Here is a 21315-nt window from a genome sequence, read left to right as displayed (position 1 = left end):
CGGAGCCAGGTCACCCCTCCGCCCTGGGGAACGGGGCTCCGTACGGCGCCGCCGGCAGCCACCGGCATGGCGGCCGCCGTGTGGCCGCCGCCATTTTGGCCGAGGGGCCGCCGTACGGAGCGGCCGCTGAGGGTGGGGGGGGGGGCTCCCGGCGCCGTTCGCTCGCCTCCTCGGCGCTGCCGGGCGGCCGCCTCCCGAGGGACGGGCTCGGCCCGCGGCGGCTGAGCGTGGCTGAGCGGGTCGGGAGAGGGGGCTGCCGCCCTGAGGGCGGAGCTCGGCGGGTTCCGTACAACAAGATGGGCGCGCCCGTGACCCGGAGCAACTCCGGGCGCGCTCGTGGCGGGCAGCTCCCTCAGGCGCCGCGCAGCGCCAGAGGAACGCCCGGGCAGCGCAGCGCAACGTCTCGCCGCCCCGGTTTCTCCGCGGCCCCGGCCTCGCCGCCGTCCCATCGCCTCTCCCGGCTCCCCGGCGGCCTTCCGTACGACAAAATGGCGGCCCCCGGCGCACGGCGGAAGCGCTGCGGCGCAGCCAAACCTTTCGACCGGCAGCGGCAGCCAACCGCCGCGCGGGCCGGCGGCGAGCGGCGCTCCGATTGGACGCGCGGCGGCAGCGGGTTCGGCTGCGCCGGGGCGGATGCGTCGGCGGGGCCGGCAGCGGGCGCAGCCCTCGGCGGGGCCGCCGCCATGGACGCAGGTGGGTGCCCGCGGCCCGGCCTGGCGGCGGCGGGGCCGCGGCTCCCTCGGGCGGGGCGGGCCCCGGTGGGGACCCCCGGGGCTGCCGGAGCCCCTCGGTGCCGTGCGGGGCTCCGGGGGTCGCCGCTCTGCGGGGGGAGGTGCCGCAGAGCCCGGTCTCCCTGCGGCGCGGCGGGTCGGAGCCTGATTTCTGCGGGTTTTCACCCAGAAGAGGAGAACCGACGCGGTGCGGGCGGGCTGCGGGCAGGGCGGGGGGCGTCGGGCGCGAGGAGAACCGCTCGCTGCTTCTCGCTCGGGTCCTCCGAGTTGCCGCCGCCTTCCGTCTCCTGGAGCCGGCGGGGAAACGAGCGGCTCTGGGCTGGGCGAGGCGGGCGGAGCCCGGCGGGTGCGGAGCTGTGCCCTGGTTCCGTCAGGGCCTCACGGGGGGGCGGCTCTGCGGGGTGCTCCGGTGGGTCCCGGTGTGCCCAGGGGGCAGGGACCCAGCCCGCTGCAAGGGGGAGCTGCCTTCCGAGGGGGTGCTCCGCAGGGCCCGGGCCTCTGCCCTTCTTCCTAGCCCTCCTGCCCTTCTTCCTAGCCCTCCTGCCCTTCTTCCTAGCCCTCCTGCCCTATTTCACGACAGACCTGGCGTGGGCCAGAGGAGGCCGAGCTGGGGCGTTTGCCGCGCGCGGGGGCTTCCCGCAGAGGCTGCTGCCCTGCTCCTCCGGGCTGCTGGGAGGTCAGCCTTTAAAACAGAGCGAGGGCTCCGTCAAGGTGAAGCTCTGGAGCGTTGCCCGAGGAATCTGCTGATCCCACCCGACTTGTGCCGCTGCGAAACGAGCATCTTCAAGCGGGATTTCTGCTCGGGGGGGGGGGGGTGTTCCAGAGTTAGTTACGTTCGGCCACGTTGCTCCTAACTGTGAGGGAAGGGAGAGGCCCGTGTGCAAGCTGTGGCCCTCGGTGTGCCCCTGCCTGAACTTCTTTGGTCCCGCGTGCTAAAATATTTAGCTCACCTGGGCAGCAGCACGATGGACGTAATTTTGAAAAAGCACCAGAGCCTGTGAAGATAGGTGTCTGTAAGGGGGACACGTAGGTGCTGGCTTCAGCCTGGTGGGAGGCTGTTGCTCCCATTATCAAGTCCTTAATACCATCTAGGAGCAATCGCTTGAATTTTCCTCCCTGTGAAGGTGAAATCTTAACTCCTGTGTTTAAGTCATGCCCTCTCAGATGGTGGCAAGTATTTAATTGAAAACAAAACAACCATAGGCACAGATGCCTGACTGCGCGTTTCAGGTACGCAGCTGGACCTGCAGAGCCTGGTGCCAGGCGTTCAGCTGCGGGACTGCGAGTTTGGGATTCTCCTCCTCAACCTGCGGTGTCGTGGCACCTGCGGTTTGCGGGCCCTGAATGCGCGCTGGTCCAGCAGGCAGCGTGGGAGCCCCTCGGGCCTTTGCTGGCCCCTTCCTCTGGTAGCTTTGGTGGAAGGGGGGAGTCCAGCAGGTCCTTGCTGAGAAGCTGCCGGCTGCAGAATCACACGCTTGCAAAGGACCTGGTGGAGTTGCAGAGGTGGTGATGTTTGGGGATGTGAGAAAGTGTTACTAGGAAGGAAAAGGAGGATGGTGGGTAGCCCGCTAGTTTCTTTAGCATCCTTTTATCAGTCATTTAAGCTACTTGAGGCTCTTTTGACAGAGATGGATTCACAGCAGGTTTGTGAACTGATAAAATAGACCACAAAATATTCCTTTGAGCTTTAAAACCTGAGAACTTCTGTTTTTAAGTTGACCGGTGATACATTTTTTGGTTTTAATACCAACTACTAGCTACTTCTGAGCTGCCAGAATAAACTGTACTGTCTCATCCCGAAGGAGATCTTGTGCTGATGTCTTGCTGTTGCTTCTTCATTTCCTCTGCCATTTGGAATTGGACTTGCAGATCCGAGAGCCCAGAGGCAGAAGACTGACGAGGTACCTTCAGGAACCAGAAAGTCTCGTGTAGCTTGTTTGCCCCAGCATAGGTAGAGCATCCTAGGTGCCTGCAAAGAGGAGGAGCAGAGCGTCGTGGTGACTTTCTGGAGGTACCACTTACTAAATGTAAATCAGCCACGTTGTTATTTGCTGCTGCTCCAGATGATGATTTTTGGAAGGCCGAGAGAGGAATGATGGAGAGAGAAAGAGAGAGAGAGACTCATCTTCTGCGTGCATCTTCTGCTTGGGAGCTCGGTGGCATCTGGTGCGAGGGCAGCCCCGGAGAGGCGCAGCAGGTGGACCCGATGGGATGCCAGCAGCGAGGCGTGTGCTGCAGAGGGTGCTGGGTTTTGTAGAAGATGGGGCTGAGAGGAACTTGTGGTTGTGTCGTCTGTCACCCTGTTTTAAGCTTTGGTCAGATCATCACAGGTTTTATTGCGTTTGATGTTAGAGATGCTTTCAACAGCTGCTTTAACAGAAGAGCCTAGCTTAGCTCTGCTTTAAATTTAACATGCAGCTTATTTAAGAAATGACTCTTACAAAACGAGATGCAATTATTAACCTTCAAAATGTTTTAAAACCAGCCTCCCCCCACGCTTGCACATTCACCCCTTTAAAGTCCCTTATTACCAAATACAGACCTAGTGGAGCCCAGCGCGTCCAGCCCTCCCTCTCCCCCCTCCATTTCTTGTATCTTTTGCACAAAGGCTTAAGCTGCTCTGATCCAAGGGCATTGCAGAGCAGCCTGTGCTGTGGAGCTGCTCCGTAGTGGAGCCATCAGTGCCGAGTGGTGGGATAAGAAGAGGCAGGTATTTCGGCACTGAAGGCAGCAGGTGAACCAGGCACAAGGTGTGCCTGCCACCTGTGAACTCGGATACCTTCGCACAGCTCTGTATTCCTCAGCTTTCAGCGTGACGCCTGTAAAGGCAGCACTTTGTCTTCTCAAGCTGCAGACTGGCTTCGGTACAAGCGATGACTTGTGCTCAGTTCACGGCCTTGGAGGAGGGACTGACTTCAGGAGCAAGGTTTGGCTGTCATTTTAACGCAATCCACGCTTTCCACGCTACACCACAAAAGCAATGCTGTCTGGAAGAAGCTCCTCAATCGCCTCGTTCCTTGGCAGAGAGGGCCTCAGCGTTGCGTTAGCGTGCGTGGCGATAGCAGTGCTGGGAAGCAGCGTGCAGCTGCTGGCTGAAGTCCTCGACGTTTTCTTGACCCACTCAGTTGCCTGGGAGGCACTTGGAGCTGAACTAACCTGGAGATTCCTCTGCTTTTCTGTTTGTGGAGCAGCCAGGCGAGAGCTGTGGGTGCGTTGGCTCCCTGTGCCTGTCAGAATGTTTGGCTGTAGTGTTGAAAATGAAATGTTTCTTGCCAGCTAGAGTCAGGCTTGTAGGTTGTGTAGGTTACAGGGTCACAGCAGCTCTGGTTCTGCTGTACGGGTTTGGTACGATTTTTTTTTTAAATATCGAGGAAAAAACAGTCATACTTTTTTTTTTTTTCTTTCTGTTCCAGCTACTCTTACCTATGACACTCTCAGGTTTGAATATGAAGACTTCCCTGAGACCAAAGAGCCTGTGTGGATCCTAGGCCGGAAATACAGCGTTTTTACAGGTACTTTGCATGCACGCTGCAACTCGTAATGATGCTCTGGAGGGCTCTGTTAGTGTTGCATGTTGTTTTGTGAGCAGCGAGGTGACTGCAAAACTTGTACGTGCACAGCAGAGTCTTTTTGCTGTCAGAGCATGCGGACTGTAACCACCCTGCTGCCTCCTGTTGGGCCATCTCTGCAGACTCCAGAATATTTTTGTGCAGAAAGTTGTCACTTCCCAGTTACTGGGACCTGTATGAGGCCAGGATGATTGAGGCAAGTGGATAGCTCGGGAGAAGGGCAAGAAAATGGCTTAATGCTTCGTAGTTTACCTGTGACCATGGTGTTTTGGGTTGGTTGTAGTTTTTTTTAGAGGAAAAGGTTTCTTCTGCCTAGCAGCTCTTTCCTATTCCTCATCCAGATGTTGCCTGTCAGGGCCAACAGACTGGGTGAGGAGCAGAAGGCTGGGCAGGAGGTGGGTTTAGGTGTGTTTGGTGCTCTCTTTGTGTGTGCGCGCCTTACAATCTTGGAAAACTTTCAGAGAAAGAAGAGATCCTGTTGGATGTGACCTCTCGGCTTTGGTTCACCTACAGAAAGAACTTCCCTGCCATCGGTAAGTCTGAGCGTGTCCTGGAAGCGATGCTGTCCCGCCTGTAACAGCCTGACCCACTGGGAGACTGCAGTGACTTCACCTGGGTTAGAGTGCTCTCCTGTGGGAAGTGGGCATAGATCAGGCTGTGGAGGCACAGAGCGTGCAGGTGATCTCAGGAAAGCTGGTTCCAAGAAGACATTTAAAAACCAGATTTTACTTCACTGCTGCGAAAGCTCCATCAGAAAATAATGGTTGTGTTCTGTGACTTCTCCTTAGCTGTTGGGAATTAAGGATCTGCCGGCCTTACCTGTGAAGGGCAGAAAGTTGGCCTTGTGGAGGACACTAGTCTGAGACCTGGGACGTGTGTCAGTGGACCTGCGCATGTCACAGTTCTGCTGCTCTTTCCACCCATGCTACAGAATTAAGAAGGCTTCCCTTTCTTTCTGGGGTTATCACAGAGGAAATATGTTAAGGATTGTGAGGTGATGAGGTGTCGATGGGGAAGGCATAATAGACATCATGGATAAACAATGAGAAGAACCAAACGTTGGTTTGTTTGCATCTTTTAGATGCTTGTACAGTTTTCTAGTCTGGTTGTTCTGAGTTGTTTTTTTTTTTGTCCCTTCTTAAAGGGGAAAGCCAGAGACAGCATTTCTTCATGACCCCCCCAAACTTCAGCAACTATTTATTTTTTTCCCCATTGGGAGCATAAAAGGTTCTGTCCCTTACAGTTCTTAACTGTGATGTAAGTCTTGAAAGCTTGCTGTGTGCTTGGACTGGGTTTTTGATTTGTTCTGAGGGTTTTTTTTTCCACTGGAAGGGTGAGGAGAAAATAATTCTCCTTCTGACTGTTGACTATTTGAATTTGTTTCTGTCTGCAAACTATCTCGTGTAATGAATGTGACCCTTGAATCAAAGAGCATTGGATGGATTGCCTTCAGGACTGAAAGCACTGATATCTTTGTTTTATTTTATTGTGTAGAATGACATCAGTTGTATTCTTAGTATGCAGATATCTCAAAGTCTTCCCTGTCTCAGTTGCTCCAGGCAGCATGTTCGTTCTGTAAGCCTACTTTAAAATTCAGAAAAGTCTCCTGTGTGAAGTGGTAAGACATAGGTGGTGTTAAAAACAGAAGTGGATTCAGAAGATGATCAATAACCTGGTGTTTTTTTTGTGGTTGTTGACAGCACAGGAAAAACATTGAACGCTTCTGGCATTACCGAAATAGTCATCAGTTCCTCTGCTGCAGGACTGGCCTTTGGGGTGGCTTCTGACAGTAATCCAGGATTCAAGGAAGAATCTTTACTGCCATCAATTTTGTAGAAAGACTTAATTTAATTCAGAAAGGCTTTCTGATAAATAATCTGGTTCTCTCTACCTAATGAAAGCTCCTAACAGTCCCCACAAGCATAAACGTCAATTTACTTCCGAGTATGGGAGTCGGAAATGCACTTCGTTTAATTGATAGGCTGGACTTTTTCCTTATCTGATACGAGAACTCCTGTTCCTCCTGGGTAGGAGGGATAACGATAATCTGAAAAATGATACAAGAATGAGTGTGGGAGGGCGTATTTAGGAACCTCACAACATGACTAATTTTTTGTACTTCGTGCTAATTAGGTCCTACAGGAGTCTAAGATGAAATATAACTTAATGATGGTCTTAGACTTGAAGTGGATTAAAGAGAGAAAAGGTGGAGACACGAGACAGAAATTATCGCCTTCGTGTATCTGCTCTAGACTATGTCGAGTTTTTGTTCGCTTTTTAGCGCTTGAGGTGGATTTGCACACGGGAACTGCAGTAACACTATGAGCATTTCCCGGTGAACTTGAAGCCAGGCTTCTTGGTTGCTGTTCCTTAAGGTACTCAGCAGAGCTATCTTTCAAAAGAAGAAAGCAGCAATACAAAGAAACTTCTCCCAGCTGTGTGAAGGCGCAGCTGACTGCGTACTTGTAAGACAGCTCACTGGCTGTGGTCATGCTAAACATTTTTATCTGTGAAGCTCGTAATAACAGCTGAAGCTTCGGAGGAGAAGTGGCAGCTTCCTTTTGAAGTTCTGTCAGGGAGATGCTTCCAGCCTTAAGGTCTCTGTCTCAGTTTTTCCATTGCAAGCTGATATCCAGCTTATTCTCCTATATTATGTAGGATATGGTTTTTTTCACTGTTGCTGGAGTTCGTTTTTTTGTTTGTTTTTTTGGACCTAACTCCATGTTGTTCACTTTGGAATCTCATACAGTCATCGGCTGCTTGTGATGTGGGAATGCCTTGTGACTGATTCATTTTGCATAATGAGTTGCCTTCTCAAAATGAGCATTACAGCAGCAAGTGGTCTGTAACAAGATGTTTCTCTGCTTAGTAACTTCTCTGAATTAGGTTGGGAATCTGCAAGTATGCTCAAGAACTGCTATGTTCATGAGAAATTCAGCTGCCTTTCTAGCTGAGTTGCTTGGATTTCCTTTTGATTTTTTCCCCTGTTATTAAATGTTAAAGATTTTAGTTCCTTTTTACGGGATGCCATTAGGCTGGTCACCGATAACTGAGTTTTTATTTCTCAGCCTTGGGTGTGTGAGCTGGCGCAGTCCTTATTCCCTACCTGATTGTTTGGATAAACCTGCTGCCCATGCAGGCTTACAGCACTTTCCTTTTTATCTCCCGCTTGGCAGTGTTGTTCCATTCATTACATATTTGCTTTCTGTCCTTGTTTACAGGAGGAACTGGTCCCACATCTGATACTGGTTGGGGCTGTATGTTGCGGTGTGGCCAGATGATCTTTGCTCAGGCCTTGGTCTGCAGGCATTTGGGAAGAGGTAAACCAGAGCACTGCCCATACTGACATCCACATGCTCCCACAAGTGCAATACTTGTAAGGACAGCAGCTGGGAGTTGCTGAGGGCTCTGTAACTTTTCCTTGAATTTTCGTAAGTTCAGGGCTGTTGATTGAAAAGTCTGCTGGAAACTCTCCAGCAGGTTTCCTCCTGCAGCTGTCTGCGACTCCACATAGATGAATGTGGTTGTTAAACCTTAAAACAAAGGAGAGCCCTGTCATGTGCTAGTTAAGTCCATGGACACCAAGCAAGTACCTGGGTTTTCTTGATTTTTTTTTTTTAATATACCTGAAGTTTAAAAGGTCCTACTCAAAACAGCAGGGTGACTGACTTGTTTATAGTTCAATTTTTAACTTGTTGAGAAGTCCTCTTTCTGAGTGTAGTCTCCTGTCCCTGAATACTTCTCTCTCTGCATTGGATCCGTACATGGTCTGTAAACAACTGTATGGGAGTTATTGTTGCAGTTGTTGATGGCCTTTGAATTTGTGGGAGGTGATTTTTTTAATGAGGTCACCCGGTTTTCCTCAGAATGCCTGTCCTTGAGAAATTGGTATCCTATTGCCCATCTGTGGGATAGAGTTAGGATTCATGTTTTCTGTTTTATCATGGGTGATATTCTTTTGTTTCAGCTGTGAAAATGCTTGATTTTCTGTTAAAATTGATGCTTCAGTGTTGGGGATGCCCCAAATGCTGAGTAATAAGATAGTGACATGAAAATCTGATCAGTAGTCGAGGCACAGGAAAGACAGCTTGTAGCTTGCAGTGTCTGGTTGCTAATAAACATCACGTTCCGTTTCACATATCTTCTTGTATGTCTTAGACTGGAGGTGGATAAAAGGGAAGAGGCAGATGGATAATTACTTCAATGTTCTTAATGCCTTCATTGACAAAAAAGACAGCTACTACTCCATTCACCAGATAGGTAAGAGTGCTGGGTACCAGAAAGCACGGGGGAACGTTCTGTCTGGATTGCCCAAGAGCGTAGAACATCACTCCATGTTTGTTTTAGTACCTTAGGTGAAAAACCTAGCAGGTTATGTTCTGACATGCTGTTTTTCTCGCATGATCCGAAGCTACTACACTTTATTGTGGATTATGATGGATTTTTCTCTTGACTCCATGAAGTCCTTCATGTTTGTCTTCAGGCTTTAGGTGATATTCAGCACCACTTTCTGTATCCTGCTTAGCCCAGGTGAGAGGAAAGCATGTGGTTGCTGTTCTCACCAAGACCTTGTAACATGAGAAGATTGCTGCATGAAGAAATTTTCAGAAGTAGCAAGTAGACTAAGGAAGGATCTCACTTTAATTGAAACTTCCTTCACCAAAAAAAAAACCTGCCTGTTCCAGTTTTTGCTTATAGGGTCTTAATGCTCCTATAGTTTCAGTGAATGGAACTTCAGGTTACGGGGGTGTTCCTGATAATCAGACAAGAAATAACTTTTTTTCTGAGGTTACATTGTCTTTTGGACCTCTGTATCATGTTTCTGAGAAAGGGTTTGCTTTACAATCCTTGAGGATGTGCTTTTTTCTTCCATCAGCACTGTGATTCTACCCTTTTGTGGGGTTTCTGATGACTCAGAAATGTTTCCAAGTGAATTTTTTTCACTGTTGAATATAAATCCTGATTAGGAAGGGGCATAGTGTAGGTGAAATTATATGCTAAATTCTTTTTTTTTTTTTTTTTTGTGATGCAGCCCAGATGGGAGTTGGAGAGGGGAAATCCATAGGTCAATGGTATGGACCAAACACAGTCGCACAAGTGCTCAAGTAAGTGCTGGGTTTTTCCTTTATTTTTTTCCAACCGAGCGGTGGGTTTGTAGTACCTCCTACCTCGCACACTTCTACCCATTGAATGGAGTGCAACTGCATGTTTTAATTCTGTTACCAGGTGACTTGTTGAACCTTATTGACCTGATTGGTAGGAACTTCATAGAAGGACTCCTCTCATTCAGGATGAGAGAAACTGATTTCAAACTGAGGACAAGCCCTGAAAATCTCTTTCCATGTTCCACAAGTAACGTGTTTGCTGCTAGAACTGAGTGCAATACTCTTTGCAGCGGACCAGAAGCAGGTGTCAGAGTAGGTGATGATTGCTGTCATTTGGATCTCTGCTGGCATGAGTTGCTTCTCAGTGACATCAGTGTTGTCATTGTCCGAAAGCTGCCAATAAGCCATCAAGTCACTCATGCATTAGCAGAGGAAGGCATAAGTATTTGCTGCCTGGGTTCTGTGGTGACAAGCAGAAGATCTGGACTGTCTTTAACTGGGACATGCTGTATTTTCAGAAATATTTTTTCAGAAATATTCTTTATGTTGCCATTCTTTCCTTAATTCTTTGATTAGTTGAGCGGGGAGCCCCGTGGAATAGGCTGGGATTGTCTGAGAAGGAACTTTCCCAGGTCAGACCGTCTGCCCGTTTAGCCTAGTATCTGCTGTAGGTGATGGGAAGGTATTTAGGGAAAGTCAGAGTGACTTTTATTTTTAAATTAGCATATAAGGAGGAAATTAAGTAACTCTCATTTTCTGGTAACCAGCAGTTACAGAATTTGGGGTGGAGATTGTATCAAGGGTCTTGTATTTAGCACAAATTCCCAGTTGTGGTCCCATTTGTAATCTGTTTATTCTTCTGGTCATAATAATTTGTGGTGATGAATTTTACAGCTGTAATAAATGTTTAAAAAAAAATGTACAGTATAATTGGTGAAAACCAATCTCTCCTAGTCCAATTTCTCTTTCTTTGATACAACATTGTCTTATAGTTGTAACTAATCCTTCCTTACATTTTTTCCCCCTCTATAGAAAACTTGCCACTTTTGATACGTGGAGTTCGCTGGCAGTACACATAGCCATGGACAACACTGTAGTAATGGAAGAAATCAGTAAGTATCACGTGCAGGTAGAATGAGATGTATCCCTCAGCAGCGAGAAGCCAGAAAAGAGCTGGAAAGCATGCAGTTTTGCAACATTGCAAGCATGCAGTAAATGTTCTGTCTTAAAGCTGTGGCTGAGTGTGCTAAACTCCGATGAGAATTGCTGTTGTAGGGCAAGGAAGCCCCCTTACTTGATTTTTACTTTGTCTGATAAAGCCTCTCACTTGGCAGTGTGGCCTCTGGATCTGGAAAGAAGGACCTGCTGACCTTCAGGCAATAGGTGGGAGCTGCTGGGAAGGTAGTGTCAAACCTGTTTATGGCCACAGGTAGCACGCAGTAAATGGCTGCTGCTTCTCCCACCTAACGGTGTAGGAATGTCTCCGCTATTAGGCAGAGTGAGATAACCAGAACAGATCTCTGACCAGGAAAAGGAACAAAACTAGGGGGAAAAAAAATAAGAAGGGGCTCCATCTCTGGAGATATTTTTTAAGGAGTGCTCCATGATTGTGTTTTGTTGTTTTTGTTGGTGGTTTGTATTTTCTCCTTTTTTCTTTTTTTTTTTGCTGCATCCTGGCAGTTGGATGGCTCTGGAGGCTGAGCAGCTGTGCAACGCATTCATCCCTAGCATGCTTGCTCAGGCTGCAGTGCCCCAGAATCCAAAGCAGATGGTGGAATGGCTGGCTGCTGCAGTCCTGCATGGTCCTGGCTGAACTATCCTTCCCCTCTCTCGCTCTAGACTTGTGAGGTGGTTTGCTTACACAGCACAAAACCATTCAGTGTTTCCTGCCAGGGTAGTGTTCTGAAACGGCACGTAAAAAAGTCCAGTGAGTGCTGGAGCTGGTGCAAAGTTACAGGTGAGATGGCGGCAGCTGTCAGTTAGATTGGCTTTTGGCTGCATTGGAGCAAAAATCAATTAACAGATGAAGACAGTTTGTCCCTGGAGTGAAGGACAGTCATTTTACAAAGTCAGATCTCTTAACAGGTAGTGTCAGTTGAGAGGCCAAGAAAATGTAGGATTTGATTGAGAAGTGCCTGTCTAGTCCTGTGAAGGTGTATGCTCGTGCTCTTGGCTTAAACAAAGGTCAGCATGAAGACAGGAATTGGATTAATCTTTCACCTTTAGCCTGAAAAATATCCCCTCTAGAACTGAGGCGTGCTGGCTGCAGGGCTTGGGTATGTTGCAGCTCTTGTCTGTGTGGCTTGTGTTAAACACTGACACCACTTCAAGTAACATGTCCATACAGCTCGTAATACGTAGGGTGGTGTCTGTCTGTCTTCCTCAGCTGTGAATCATAATGTGCCTACCATTCAGGACTTGAAAGCCACTGTATGAGCAGGTCTGATTTGTTATTTATCTGTAGGTACGTGTTATATATCTTGTACCCCAGACACCTGTCAGTAGTGAAACATTCAGAAATGAACACTGCTTCATACAGCTGATAAATTCATTCACTAATGCCGTTCAGCCTGTGGTGGATAGAAAACAACCTTTTGCTGCAGCAGTTAAGTACATCCATCAGCCTTCTGAGCCAGTCTGCAATGTCGGAAAGGTGCTCTCAGGTGGGAGCTGGAGGATTGTGTGCATCAGAAGGATGGTTAGAAACAGAGCTAAGCCAGTGACTGACAGCAGCAGTAGCAGGACAGGTGTTGTGTCAAATCTGTTGGAATATGTTTGCAGTAAAGGGTTTGAATCCTGCTGGGAAGCTTTAGGTAGAGACCATGGTGCCAAAGAAGCAGGGTGAGTTTAGTCTCTGCTGGGCTCCCTACCACTTAAACTGGGGTTGAATACGTCTGTATCACAGCATAGTACTGCCAGTTGCTTTGCCTGATGAAGAAACCCATGGTGACAGCTGCAGGTATTCAGATCATCAGAACAGGCAGGCAACAAAAATACTGTTTTAGCAAGGTAAGCAGTCCTGACTTTCAGTGACTTCAATTTTCTCAAGACCTCTGATAACTATAACATCCCTTGTGTACGTAGGCATGTTATCTCATACACATTCTCCCTTCTGAAGGGGCAGTTGCAAATTTCAGTGCAACTGTTCTCTCTCCGATAGAGGCTTTAGCACAAAGTCCTACTTCTTCTAACCTTGGCTGTAACGTTCTCCTTGTTCAGCTGCATTTGGAGCTTGTAGTAGTGAGCAGGCATCCTGCTGTAATTGCTGTGATGGAGGTGCTTGTTTACATCGCATCCTACTTGCCAAACTGTCCTGGCATTCAGGTTAGGCCAAGAATAAATTAAATGAGCCTCTGGCATTCTGTCTAATTGCCTTGGATTCATGATTGAAATGTTGTGGGTTCCTTTGGTTTGGAGATTTTTCTTCATACGCACATGTGCACGCCCAGCAAGTAATGAAATTACCCTGTGAGACAAGTAGGCTCGGAGATATTTCTGTACCAGAATTTACATAATCTGGTTTCATTCCAGACTGCCTGTGTGTTCATCAAACCTGTAGAATGAGGATGCATAATGTCCATGTCATGGGTATGCCCTGAGGAGCCGGTGCCCCATTTCTTAGAGGCAAAGCTCATGCTAAAATTGCTGAGTTTAATGTTCGCCTGTCTTGAGTCTCTAAACTAGCTTCTGAATGATCCCTGACAGAATTTGTAAAGGTTTTAGTGAACTTTAGGTAAATGACAATTATTCGAGATAGATATCACGTTCGTATCTCTGTATCTTGTTACAGTGCTAGTTACAGGTGAGGATTTCCTGTGTTAAGCCATAATATTTTCCCCATTCAGTTCAGCTGGCCTCATATCCTCCATGTGCCCCTCTAGAGCTGGACACTCCAAATTGTTTGTTTTTTTCTTTTTGTCTACATGCTCTTGAATTCAGGGCTCTTGCCTAATATCCTAATCAGATCGTTCACCCTTGTTGACACAGGTTGTTGCTTAGCTGTTCACCTGCTGGAAGAATTTACATTTTAATGGCCCGCCAGATGGTAGCTGAGAGTACAGCATGCTTTGGCACGATTTTGATGTATACTTAGATGAAATACCAAGCCTGTCCAGAAACCCTGTGGGGAGCACATCACATGAACACAGTGGTGGGCCTTGTTAAACTTTTTTTTTTCTTTTAGTGCTGTAGGCTTTTGGAAAATAGCAATTGTTGATAGCCGGAATAGAATTACTCAAGGTCTAGAAATGGAAGTTGTTTCTGATGCTTTCTGCTCATGTTCCCTTTTTGTAGGGCGGTTGTGCCAGTCCAACTTCTCGTGTGCTGGAGCTGCAGCATGCCCTGCTGTGGAGTCAGACGTACTCTATAACGGGTACCCAGAGGAAGCAGGGGTTAGAGATAGGCTCTCACTGTGGAAACCATTGGTGCTGCTGATACCTCTCCGCCTTGGGCTCACAGAGATCAATGAAGCCTATATTGAAACACTAAAGGTAGGGGATCTGGAACTGAATTCTTGATATTCTGATGCTTCAAAACCCTGCTGTGAATTAAGTCACTTCCGAAATTTGGTTTTGGGGCAGAAATACTCAGAAGTAATTGTCCTTTTTTCCAGAGAAAAATGTATTTAGAAAAAATGTATTTAGAAAGCACCATTTTCAGAGGTCAGGATATGGGCTCTTGCAGGCTTTTGTCAGGAAAATGTTGGGTTTGATGTATTTTTTTTGTTTTATTTCTAGTATCTTATTTCCCAACTTAATCTTGGTCCCTGTTTGTGTGTAGATGGTACCAACCTGCTGAAGCATTTGTTCAGCACAGCTGTATTGAGCCTTAATGAGCGTAGTGTTTGTAAACTCCCCATGGCTCCGATGGCAGAGCTTGTACTGCAGGCTGAGGGTAGAAGCTGGCTGCCAGTCCTGCTGTGGAGCATCAGGAAGCTGCAGAATTTGGGGTGTGCAGAGTACACCCATAAGACAGGATGCGTGTTGTCCTGCTGTCCTAATGCTAGGGACCTCTGAGCTGCACAGGTAAGAGCTCCACATGCAGGCTAGGGCTAGGTCACTTTCCCGTAACTCAGTAGATGGTTCCCGGATATTGCAGCTGGATAAGGAACTTGGGCTGTTTCCTGGGTGATGGTTCCCTCCTCAGAGCACTGTTGCAATTTGACATGTCCAGGGGATTTCGCCACTGACTGCGGCAGAGCCAGGACGTGCACAGACAGAGTCCTGGAGTAGTGCTGCCTCTTCTGTTTGGTCCACCTGTGTGTTACTGTCAGCAGTTAAAGGTGTTTTTGAGCTGCTTTCGTGTTCCGTGAAGGCTCTGTGTTGCAGCCTTCAGCCTTTCTGGTGGAGCTTCTCCCCAGTAATGGCTGTTCCTGCTGCTAGAGTTGCTGATTTCCAGTGTCACAGTCTCTTTCACACTGTGTTTTTGGATGTTTGCCTTTGTTGCCACTTGCTTGTCTCACTGTCTGTCAGCTGTGTGTTTTCTGTATTGCTTTTCCAGCACTGCTTCATGATGCCTCAATCCCTGGGAGTGATCGGAGGGAAACCAAACAGTGCTCACTACTTCATTGGTTATGTAGGTGAGTGCCCGCAGTAGTGCGAAGTCTTTCCAAGCATCTCCCCCCAGCTAAAAATGTTCGGAGCAGTACAGCTCTCCTGCTTGGTCTGTGGTGCATGCTGCAGGGCTTTTTCCTGCTGGAAGTGTGGAAGGCTGCTGTGGGTTGAAACTCTTTGCAAGGATCTGAGTGATGTAGCTTTCAACGGGGGCCATAAACTTCCAGTGCATAACCCTAAATCTTACCTGTAAAGAGGCGTGCAGAGAGTTCTTCCTAGGTTCAGAGCTGACCTCCCTTCAGGGACTTGGCTGTATATTTACCTGCCTTTTAGCTGTTCCCTTTCTGAAACCCTACAAACTGCTGTCCCTCTTCCCTCTTCCTTTCCTCTGATACTCTGCCTGAGACCTCAAGCTGGTTGTGCTTTGGATTCCTGGGGCTGTCTTGAGCTTACCCAGGACCCTGGAAAGCATTAGCAGGAACAGTGCTCAAAAAGTGCATGTGCCCAAGGTGCTGTTGTGGCGTGGGCACTGTGGTTCTGCTCACAGCCAGCTCTCTGCCTGGATGAGAAGTGTTGGAGTGTCTGAAAGCGAGTTGCCCCCAGAACGATGGGTTCCTCCGTGGGGTTTCAGGAGCTGGCTCCATCATTGCTCTGCCCCCTCTTCTTTCTCACCATTTGCTTCTCAGAAGAGCAACTTCTGGCACGGTTCTTCCTGTTCATGTCTCCTTGCCTGTTTGTCCAGGTGAGGAACTCATTTACCTGGATCCCCACACTACGCAGCCTGCAGTGGAGCCCAACGACAGTGGCTGTCTCCCTGATGAAAGCTTCCACTGCCAGCACCCTCCCTGCAGAATGAGCATTGCTGAGCTCGACCCCTCCATTGCGGTGGTGCGTTCTCGCTGCTTGTTTTCCAGCCAGCTCTCGATCACCTGAAGTAGCGCGTCCCTGTTTCACAGCTATCCCCTTTCCCCGGGGAACTGGTAAAGGCAGAGGTGGCAGGTTGGGCGCTCCTCATGCGTGCTGTGCCCTGGGCAAAGGGGCTTTGGTTACAGTGACGCCGTTGAACAAGCTCCTCGTTCAGGTAGCAGCTTGGTGCAGGGAGATCCTGCACACCTGGTGGTTAAATGCCATCCCTCGTGGGGCATTCTCCTTCTAACAAGCTTAGTTTGGGCTTTGATTCCTGCCTTCTGAGGGGCAGATCTGAATCCATATGCTTCCATGTGGCTTGTTCTCTAAAGAACCTGGGATGACTGCCTTTTGTTTCCACATGGGTTGTTTCTGTCCAGTTTTCCATGTGCAGCAGAGGAGACCATTACATTGATGCCCCCAGTACTTGAGTAGACTGGTCAGGTGAAGCCTACGGGGAGTATCTAGCTTAACAGAACTGTGTAAGCCACACCTTGAAGCAAGGCAGTTAGATTGTAACTGCTTACAGTCCTGGTCATGTTCCTTGGCATTAATATGAGGCCATAAGACTGAAAAGATCAGTCTACAATTATATAAAGATAATACTTTTTTTTTCAGGGCTTTTTCTGCAACACGGAGGAGGACTTTAATGATTGGTGCCAGCAAATCAAAAAGGTTTGTGTCTGTATCACCGGGAAAAGAATATAGAGTACTGTTGTTTCTAAAATGCTGCACAGAGAGAGTTCTCTGCAGCATGATCCCACAATAAGGCATATGAAATTAACTTCTTCAGACACCAGGAGGAACATAGCTCTGAAATTCTGCAGCTGATATTACTCAAAGATTTGAGAAATATTTTTTTTCAGCTGCAAAAAAGTCCCAACAAACTGGTTCTTCCCATTAAAGACCCAGAGCACTGTGAGTGCAGCACTGTTGGTTCTCATGGCTCTGCTCTTGCTCCACAGCTGTCCCTGGTAAGAGGAGCGCTGCCCATGTTCGAACTAGTTGAGCGCCAGCCATCGCACTTCTCCAACCCTGATGTTCTGAATCTCACGCCAGGTGAGGCCACGCAGGGAGGTAGAGCTAAGGGGGGGGTTGTCCATTTGGTGTTCAGGAAATTGTGTGGATTGCATAGTGATTTCTGGTGTGTTCCTGTTCAGCTCGGAGCTTTTTGGTCAATTCATCTAGTTCTTTGGCTTTCAGCTAGCGGTTCACAGATCCTATGGTCATGGTCGTGATTTTTCATGATGAGTCTGAATGGTGACTGGGGAAAAAAGCTAATAGGTTATTACATCAATAAGAATTTGTGATTTCTAAAGAGATGCTCAGAGAAATCCTAAGGCTCCATGGAAAAGGCTGAAAACTGAGCTTCTGGGTATTAAAAAATGTCAAAGATGGGGGTGGTCAAACGTAGTTGCAGTTTAGATTTCTTCCCTGTGCATGTGCTACTACCAACGCTTAGCCCTGATGATGCAGAAAGGAACGAGTGCTGGGCAGTATTTTGGCTGTCAGGCTCCGCTTATGTTAACGCGCATTAACGTTGCAGGAGATAAGGAGCTATTGACAGCTTCTGCCAGGAGGAGTGAGTATTTGGGGACAAACTTACCCCATCACCAGGCGTTGGACTGCATCCTGTCACCTGCATCCTGCAGTCATTGCTTCCTTGCTGTCTGTCTCTTAGCACAAACTTTCAAGGCCTTTTTTTATCTCACTGTCCTTGTCTGTAAGAACACTTGATTGCCTTAAACTGGTGATCCTTGCCTGTATTAAATTGTCCCTAATTACTGCCTTTTTTACTCATAAAAGCGATATCCTAATGAGCTACTTGGCTTCTTCCCCATGCTTTTAGAGCCTCTCCCATTTGTTATGGCTATCCTTTCTCCTTCTGTCCTAGTCCTCAAAAGAAGGAGTAATCTCATGGAAGTCCAGTCCCTTGTCCTCATTTTTCCCAGCCAGTTGGGTTCTGTGGTTTGTTACTGAAGTGTACAGGGGGCTGCTCCCTGAGGAGCATCTCTGGAAGCTGTGCTGCCGCCCGTCCCCCCAGTTTGCATCGGGAGCAGTGACACTAAGCATTTGCACACACTGCTGTGGGATTAAAGCCTTTCACAGAACGTTCAGGGCAGTCTGCAGCCTTGTGACCACGCATTTCTCCTTGTTCCTGGCAGTCAGTCATTGCAGTTTAGCTTCTGGCTGGCTGTTTTGCCAAGTTTAATGTGTGCTTTCTTGAAACCTGAGTTAGTGTAGTTTTCTCCTTTATTCCCCAGCTTGTCCACACCTTTTCACTTGAATTTCCTCTCTGGTAAAGCCACTTGCCCTGTAGCTATGTGCTCCCTCTTCACCAGAGTTGGAAGGATGGACAGAAGGGAGCGAGTACACTGCCCTCCCTTGCAAACTGGACTATATAAATCAGTTCTGGGAGGGCGTGTCGTGTAATTACCTTCCCCTGTCGTTGGATCAAAGACAACTGTAGTAAAATACGGATTGCACGTTCTAATATATCTAACAAAGAAATACTCCTGTATCACATATTTGGACCGGGAGTCTTTGCAGATATTAGCCTAGACCTTAGAAGTGCTTTTGTTTGAGCCTCTTGATGCCAAAGCCTGTCCTGCTAACACAGACCGACTGCCCAGGCAGGTTGTACCAAACAGTCACAGCACAGAGCTGCACCGCGCCAGGGCTGTGTCAGCATTTGTGAGAGCTGGCACACCTCTTGTGTGCCGTATAATTCTCTTCTCCCGAGCATGTTGGCTTGTGACACTCGCCTCCTGCTGCCCTCTGGCTGCTGGTGTCTGCTGCTGAGCAGCGGGTGCATCCCATGGAGCCAGCGCTTTCTTTTTCTCTTGCAGACTCCTCTGATGCCGACAGATTGGAAAGGTTCTTTGACTCAGAAGATGAAGACTTCGAAATCTTATCCCTTTGAAAACAAATAGGAAACTGACTCTGCAAATTTGTGTTGTGTGGGGAGAAGGGGGGGGAGGGAAGCTCCTTCGAGAGCCTGGGGCTACCGGTTTTCATAGGTGCTTGCTGCCATCCCCGCCTCTTGTCCATCCATCCTGGCATTCTGTGCAGCCTCTGAGCGGAGCGTGCATTGTCTGCAGTGGGATGAAGAACGGAGTGGGTGTTGCAGCCTTACTGGCTGGAGTTGGGATTCCTCAGCAGAAAACACTTGCTGGAAGTGGATGCAGTGGTGCCTACGAGTTCAAAGCCTATCTGTTACATCAGCAGGTCAGCTGCCCTTCTGGGGGAGTCATGGGGGTTTTTAGTGCTAAATCCTTAGGCAGGGACTCCCCTCCGAAGCTTAAATAGAGCCACCCATCATTTAGCAGGTGATGTGTACAGTTAATTCCTCTAGCAGCTTCACTTCTCAGTGACCAACTTGGACTGAGCTCACACTGCAAGCTACCAGCAGACATCTCCCAGTGAGACAGCTGTGAAGTCCCCAGAGTGCAGGTGGCTGGGTTTCCTACAGTTAAACTCCTGTCCACGCTTTGCAGTACACAGCACTTCCTCACGGGTGCAGTACCCCTCTCCTACTCACGTCCTGACAAAAGGAGGGTGGGGTGACTTAGGAATGAGTGCTAATTCAAGTGAAAGGCTGTCCAGGAAAGTGTGGAGCAGCCATGCTTCTGGGGAGGAATCAGCCTAAATAACAGCAGAAAGAGGGGAAGGAGAATAGAAAATGTGTGTTTTCTTGCTCAGTGAGTCATTAACACGTGCTTCTATACGTTGTGCTTCTATGGTGGATTGATCTCTACAGCAAGTATCTTCAAGTAAGTTGCTTTGAGCAGAGAACTGGATTCCACAGCATTGGCGGGGGGGTGGGCGGTTGAAACACAGCTGGGGAGAGGTGAAACAGGACAACTGAGATCTGCCAGCTGTGGGCCTGCTAGTGCCTGTGTCCCCGTGTGCTGACATAGCATCTAGTGAGCAATCTTGTTGGTACCAAAAATGTGAGCTATAAAATTCCTCAAGGTGTCCTCTGAGCAGTTCCTCCTGTTACACATTCCCTTTCCAAATCCGAAAAGGTTCCTGATGGTTGAGCAGGCCTCCTAGCCGTGCTGTTACCTTTCCATTCGATCTTCTGCAAATTCCCTTCCCTGCAGAGTATGCACAGAGCTACTGTAGGAGCTAATCTGTAGAAACTCATTTCAAGTAGTCATCCCTAAGAGGTCAGCAAAGACAGAATGTCATAAGAAGGTCCAACACAACTAGACTGGAAATTGTGGCTGCTTTTAAGATAATAGCTCTGCCTGTGGCCGTTATCCGCACAAACAGACTTCAGAGAAAGGTAAACTGTGGAGGAGAGGTGTCGTGATGCGAACTGCGGATCTATTTACAAGGTTTTGTACATATAGGATCGGAACCTGTCAGTTGATGCTTTTGTGCCCCAGGGTGGTGACAACGGGTTAGAAATGACTCATTTCCTCTGTGACTGACCTACTGATGCTCCAGCTGTCCCTACGCTACCCAAAAGCAGAGGTTTGAACTGGGAACCACGATGCTTCTGTCACTAAATTATTATTTGCTGCTTTCTGCCTGCTTCTCCTCTTCTCTCCTGTAGTTAGGGGAAGAGGCAGCAGAGGAAGTGGGGCTGTGCTCCATTCATCTGCTTTCAATTTGTATCTGAATAAACAAATCTAAAATCTTTGCCTTTCTTAATGTTCTTGCACATGAAGTGCTGGGGGTGAGTGGTATTGAGTAACCCTGCAGTGGAGCTGGGAGCGCTCTTGAAACCATGCCAGCGTACCATTTTTACCCTTTTAGGGCAATGAAGGCAGATTGGAGCAAAAGCTGAGCTATGTGCAACAGTGACTTTTATCTTTCTTTTGATATATCTGACAGAACAGGCTGGTCGTGTGGTACTACCGTGGTGATGCCCCTGCCCTAGAGGGTGAACGGCCACAGTCATGCTAGCAGAGGCAAAGAAGCTCTTCTGTGGTGCAGTTCTGCTAACTCGCATTTTAAGTTGTTTAGGCTTTGCCCCTTTTTTTTTTTTTTTTTTTTTAGGGGAAGAAAACAAAAAACGGTACTTTAAGGCTGTCTATGCTTAGCAGTGCAGCATGTCTCTGCTTCTGAGCAGTGCAAGTCTTTCCAAGACAGGACGTGCTTTTCTGGTGAGTCTCTGCCACGTGCAATTGAGGTAGCAGGGGAAAAAGCCAAGCTGAGGTTTCAAAGTTAATGTTTCGAATTGGTGGGTGGAAAATAAAACTTGTTTTCTTTAGGATTGTATGCTCCCTGTTCAGCTATTCGGCTGACAGCTTTTCACAGTGTTTCTAGGAAGCCTTTTAAACACCAGCCCTGCAGTAGTAAACATTACAAAAACAGGTCTAAACTCAACTGTTGTTACCATTTTGCTGTGCCATAGCAGGTCCTTTTTGTTGAGGGATAGTTACTCAGGAATTATCACACCCTCAGTTTGTACAAACTACTGCCACTGTTCAGAAGAGGT

The 21315-nt window shown here is 48.2% G+C and overlaps 1 protein-coding gene across 1 annotated transcript; it reads left to right on the top strand.

Annotated features, from left to right (window-relative positions):
• The first annotated feature begins 143 nt into the window (after positions 1-143).
• Positions 144-20513, top strand: ATG4B (autophagy related 4B cysteine peptidase). Its single transcript, XM_040567438.1, has 13 exons — positions 144-693; positions 4145-4243; positions 4762-4833; positions 7522-7620; positions 8459-8560; positions 9333-9405; positions 10438-10517; positions 13699-13895; positions 14905-14983; positions 15700-15845; positions 16482-16538; positions 16829-16922; positions 18713-20513. The coding sequence occupies exons 1-13, from the start codon at positions 297-299 to the stop codon at positions 18784-18786; spliced, it is 1569 nt and encodes a 522-aa protein (XP_040423372.1). The 5' UTR covers positions 144-296; the 3' UTR covers positions 18787-20513.
• Positions 20514-21315: the final 802 nt, after the last annotated feature.

The sequence above is a fragment of the Cygnus olor genome, chromosome 9, assembly GCF_009769625.2.
Source record: "Cygnus olor isolate bCygOlo1 chromosome 9, bCygOlo1.pri.v2, whole genome shotgun sequence".
Taxonomy (NCBI): domain Eukaryota; kingdom Metazoa; phylum Chordata; class Aves; order Anseriformes; family Anatidae; genus Cygnus; species Cygnus olor.
Note: the sequence above shows the minus strand (reverse complement) of the source record. Positions and strands in the feature narration are given on the sequence as shown.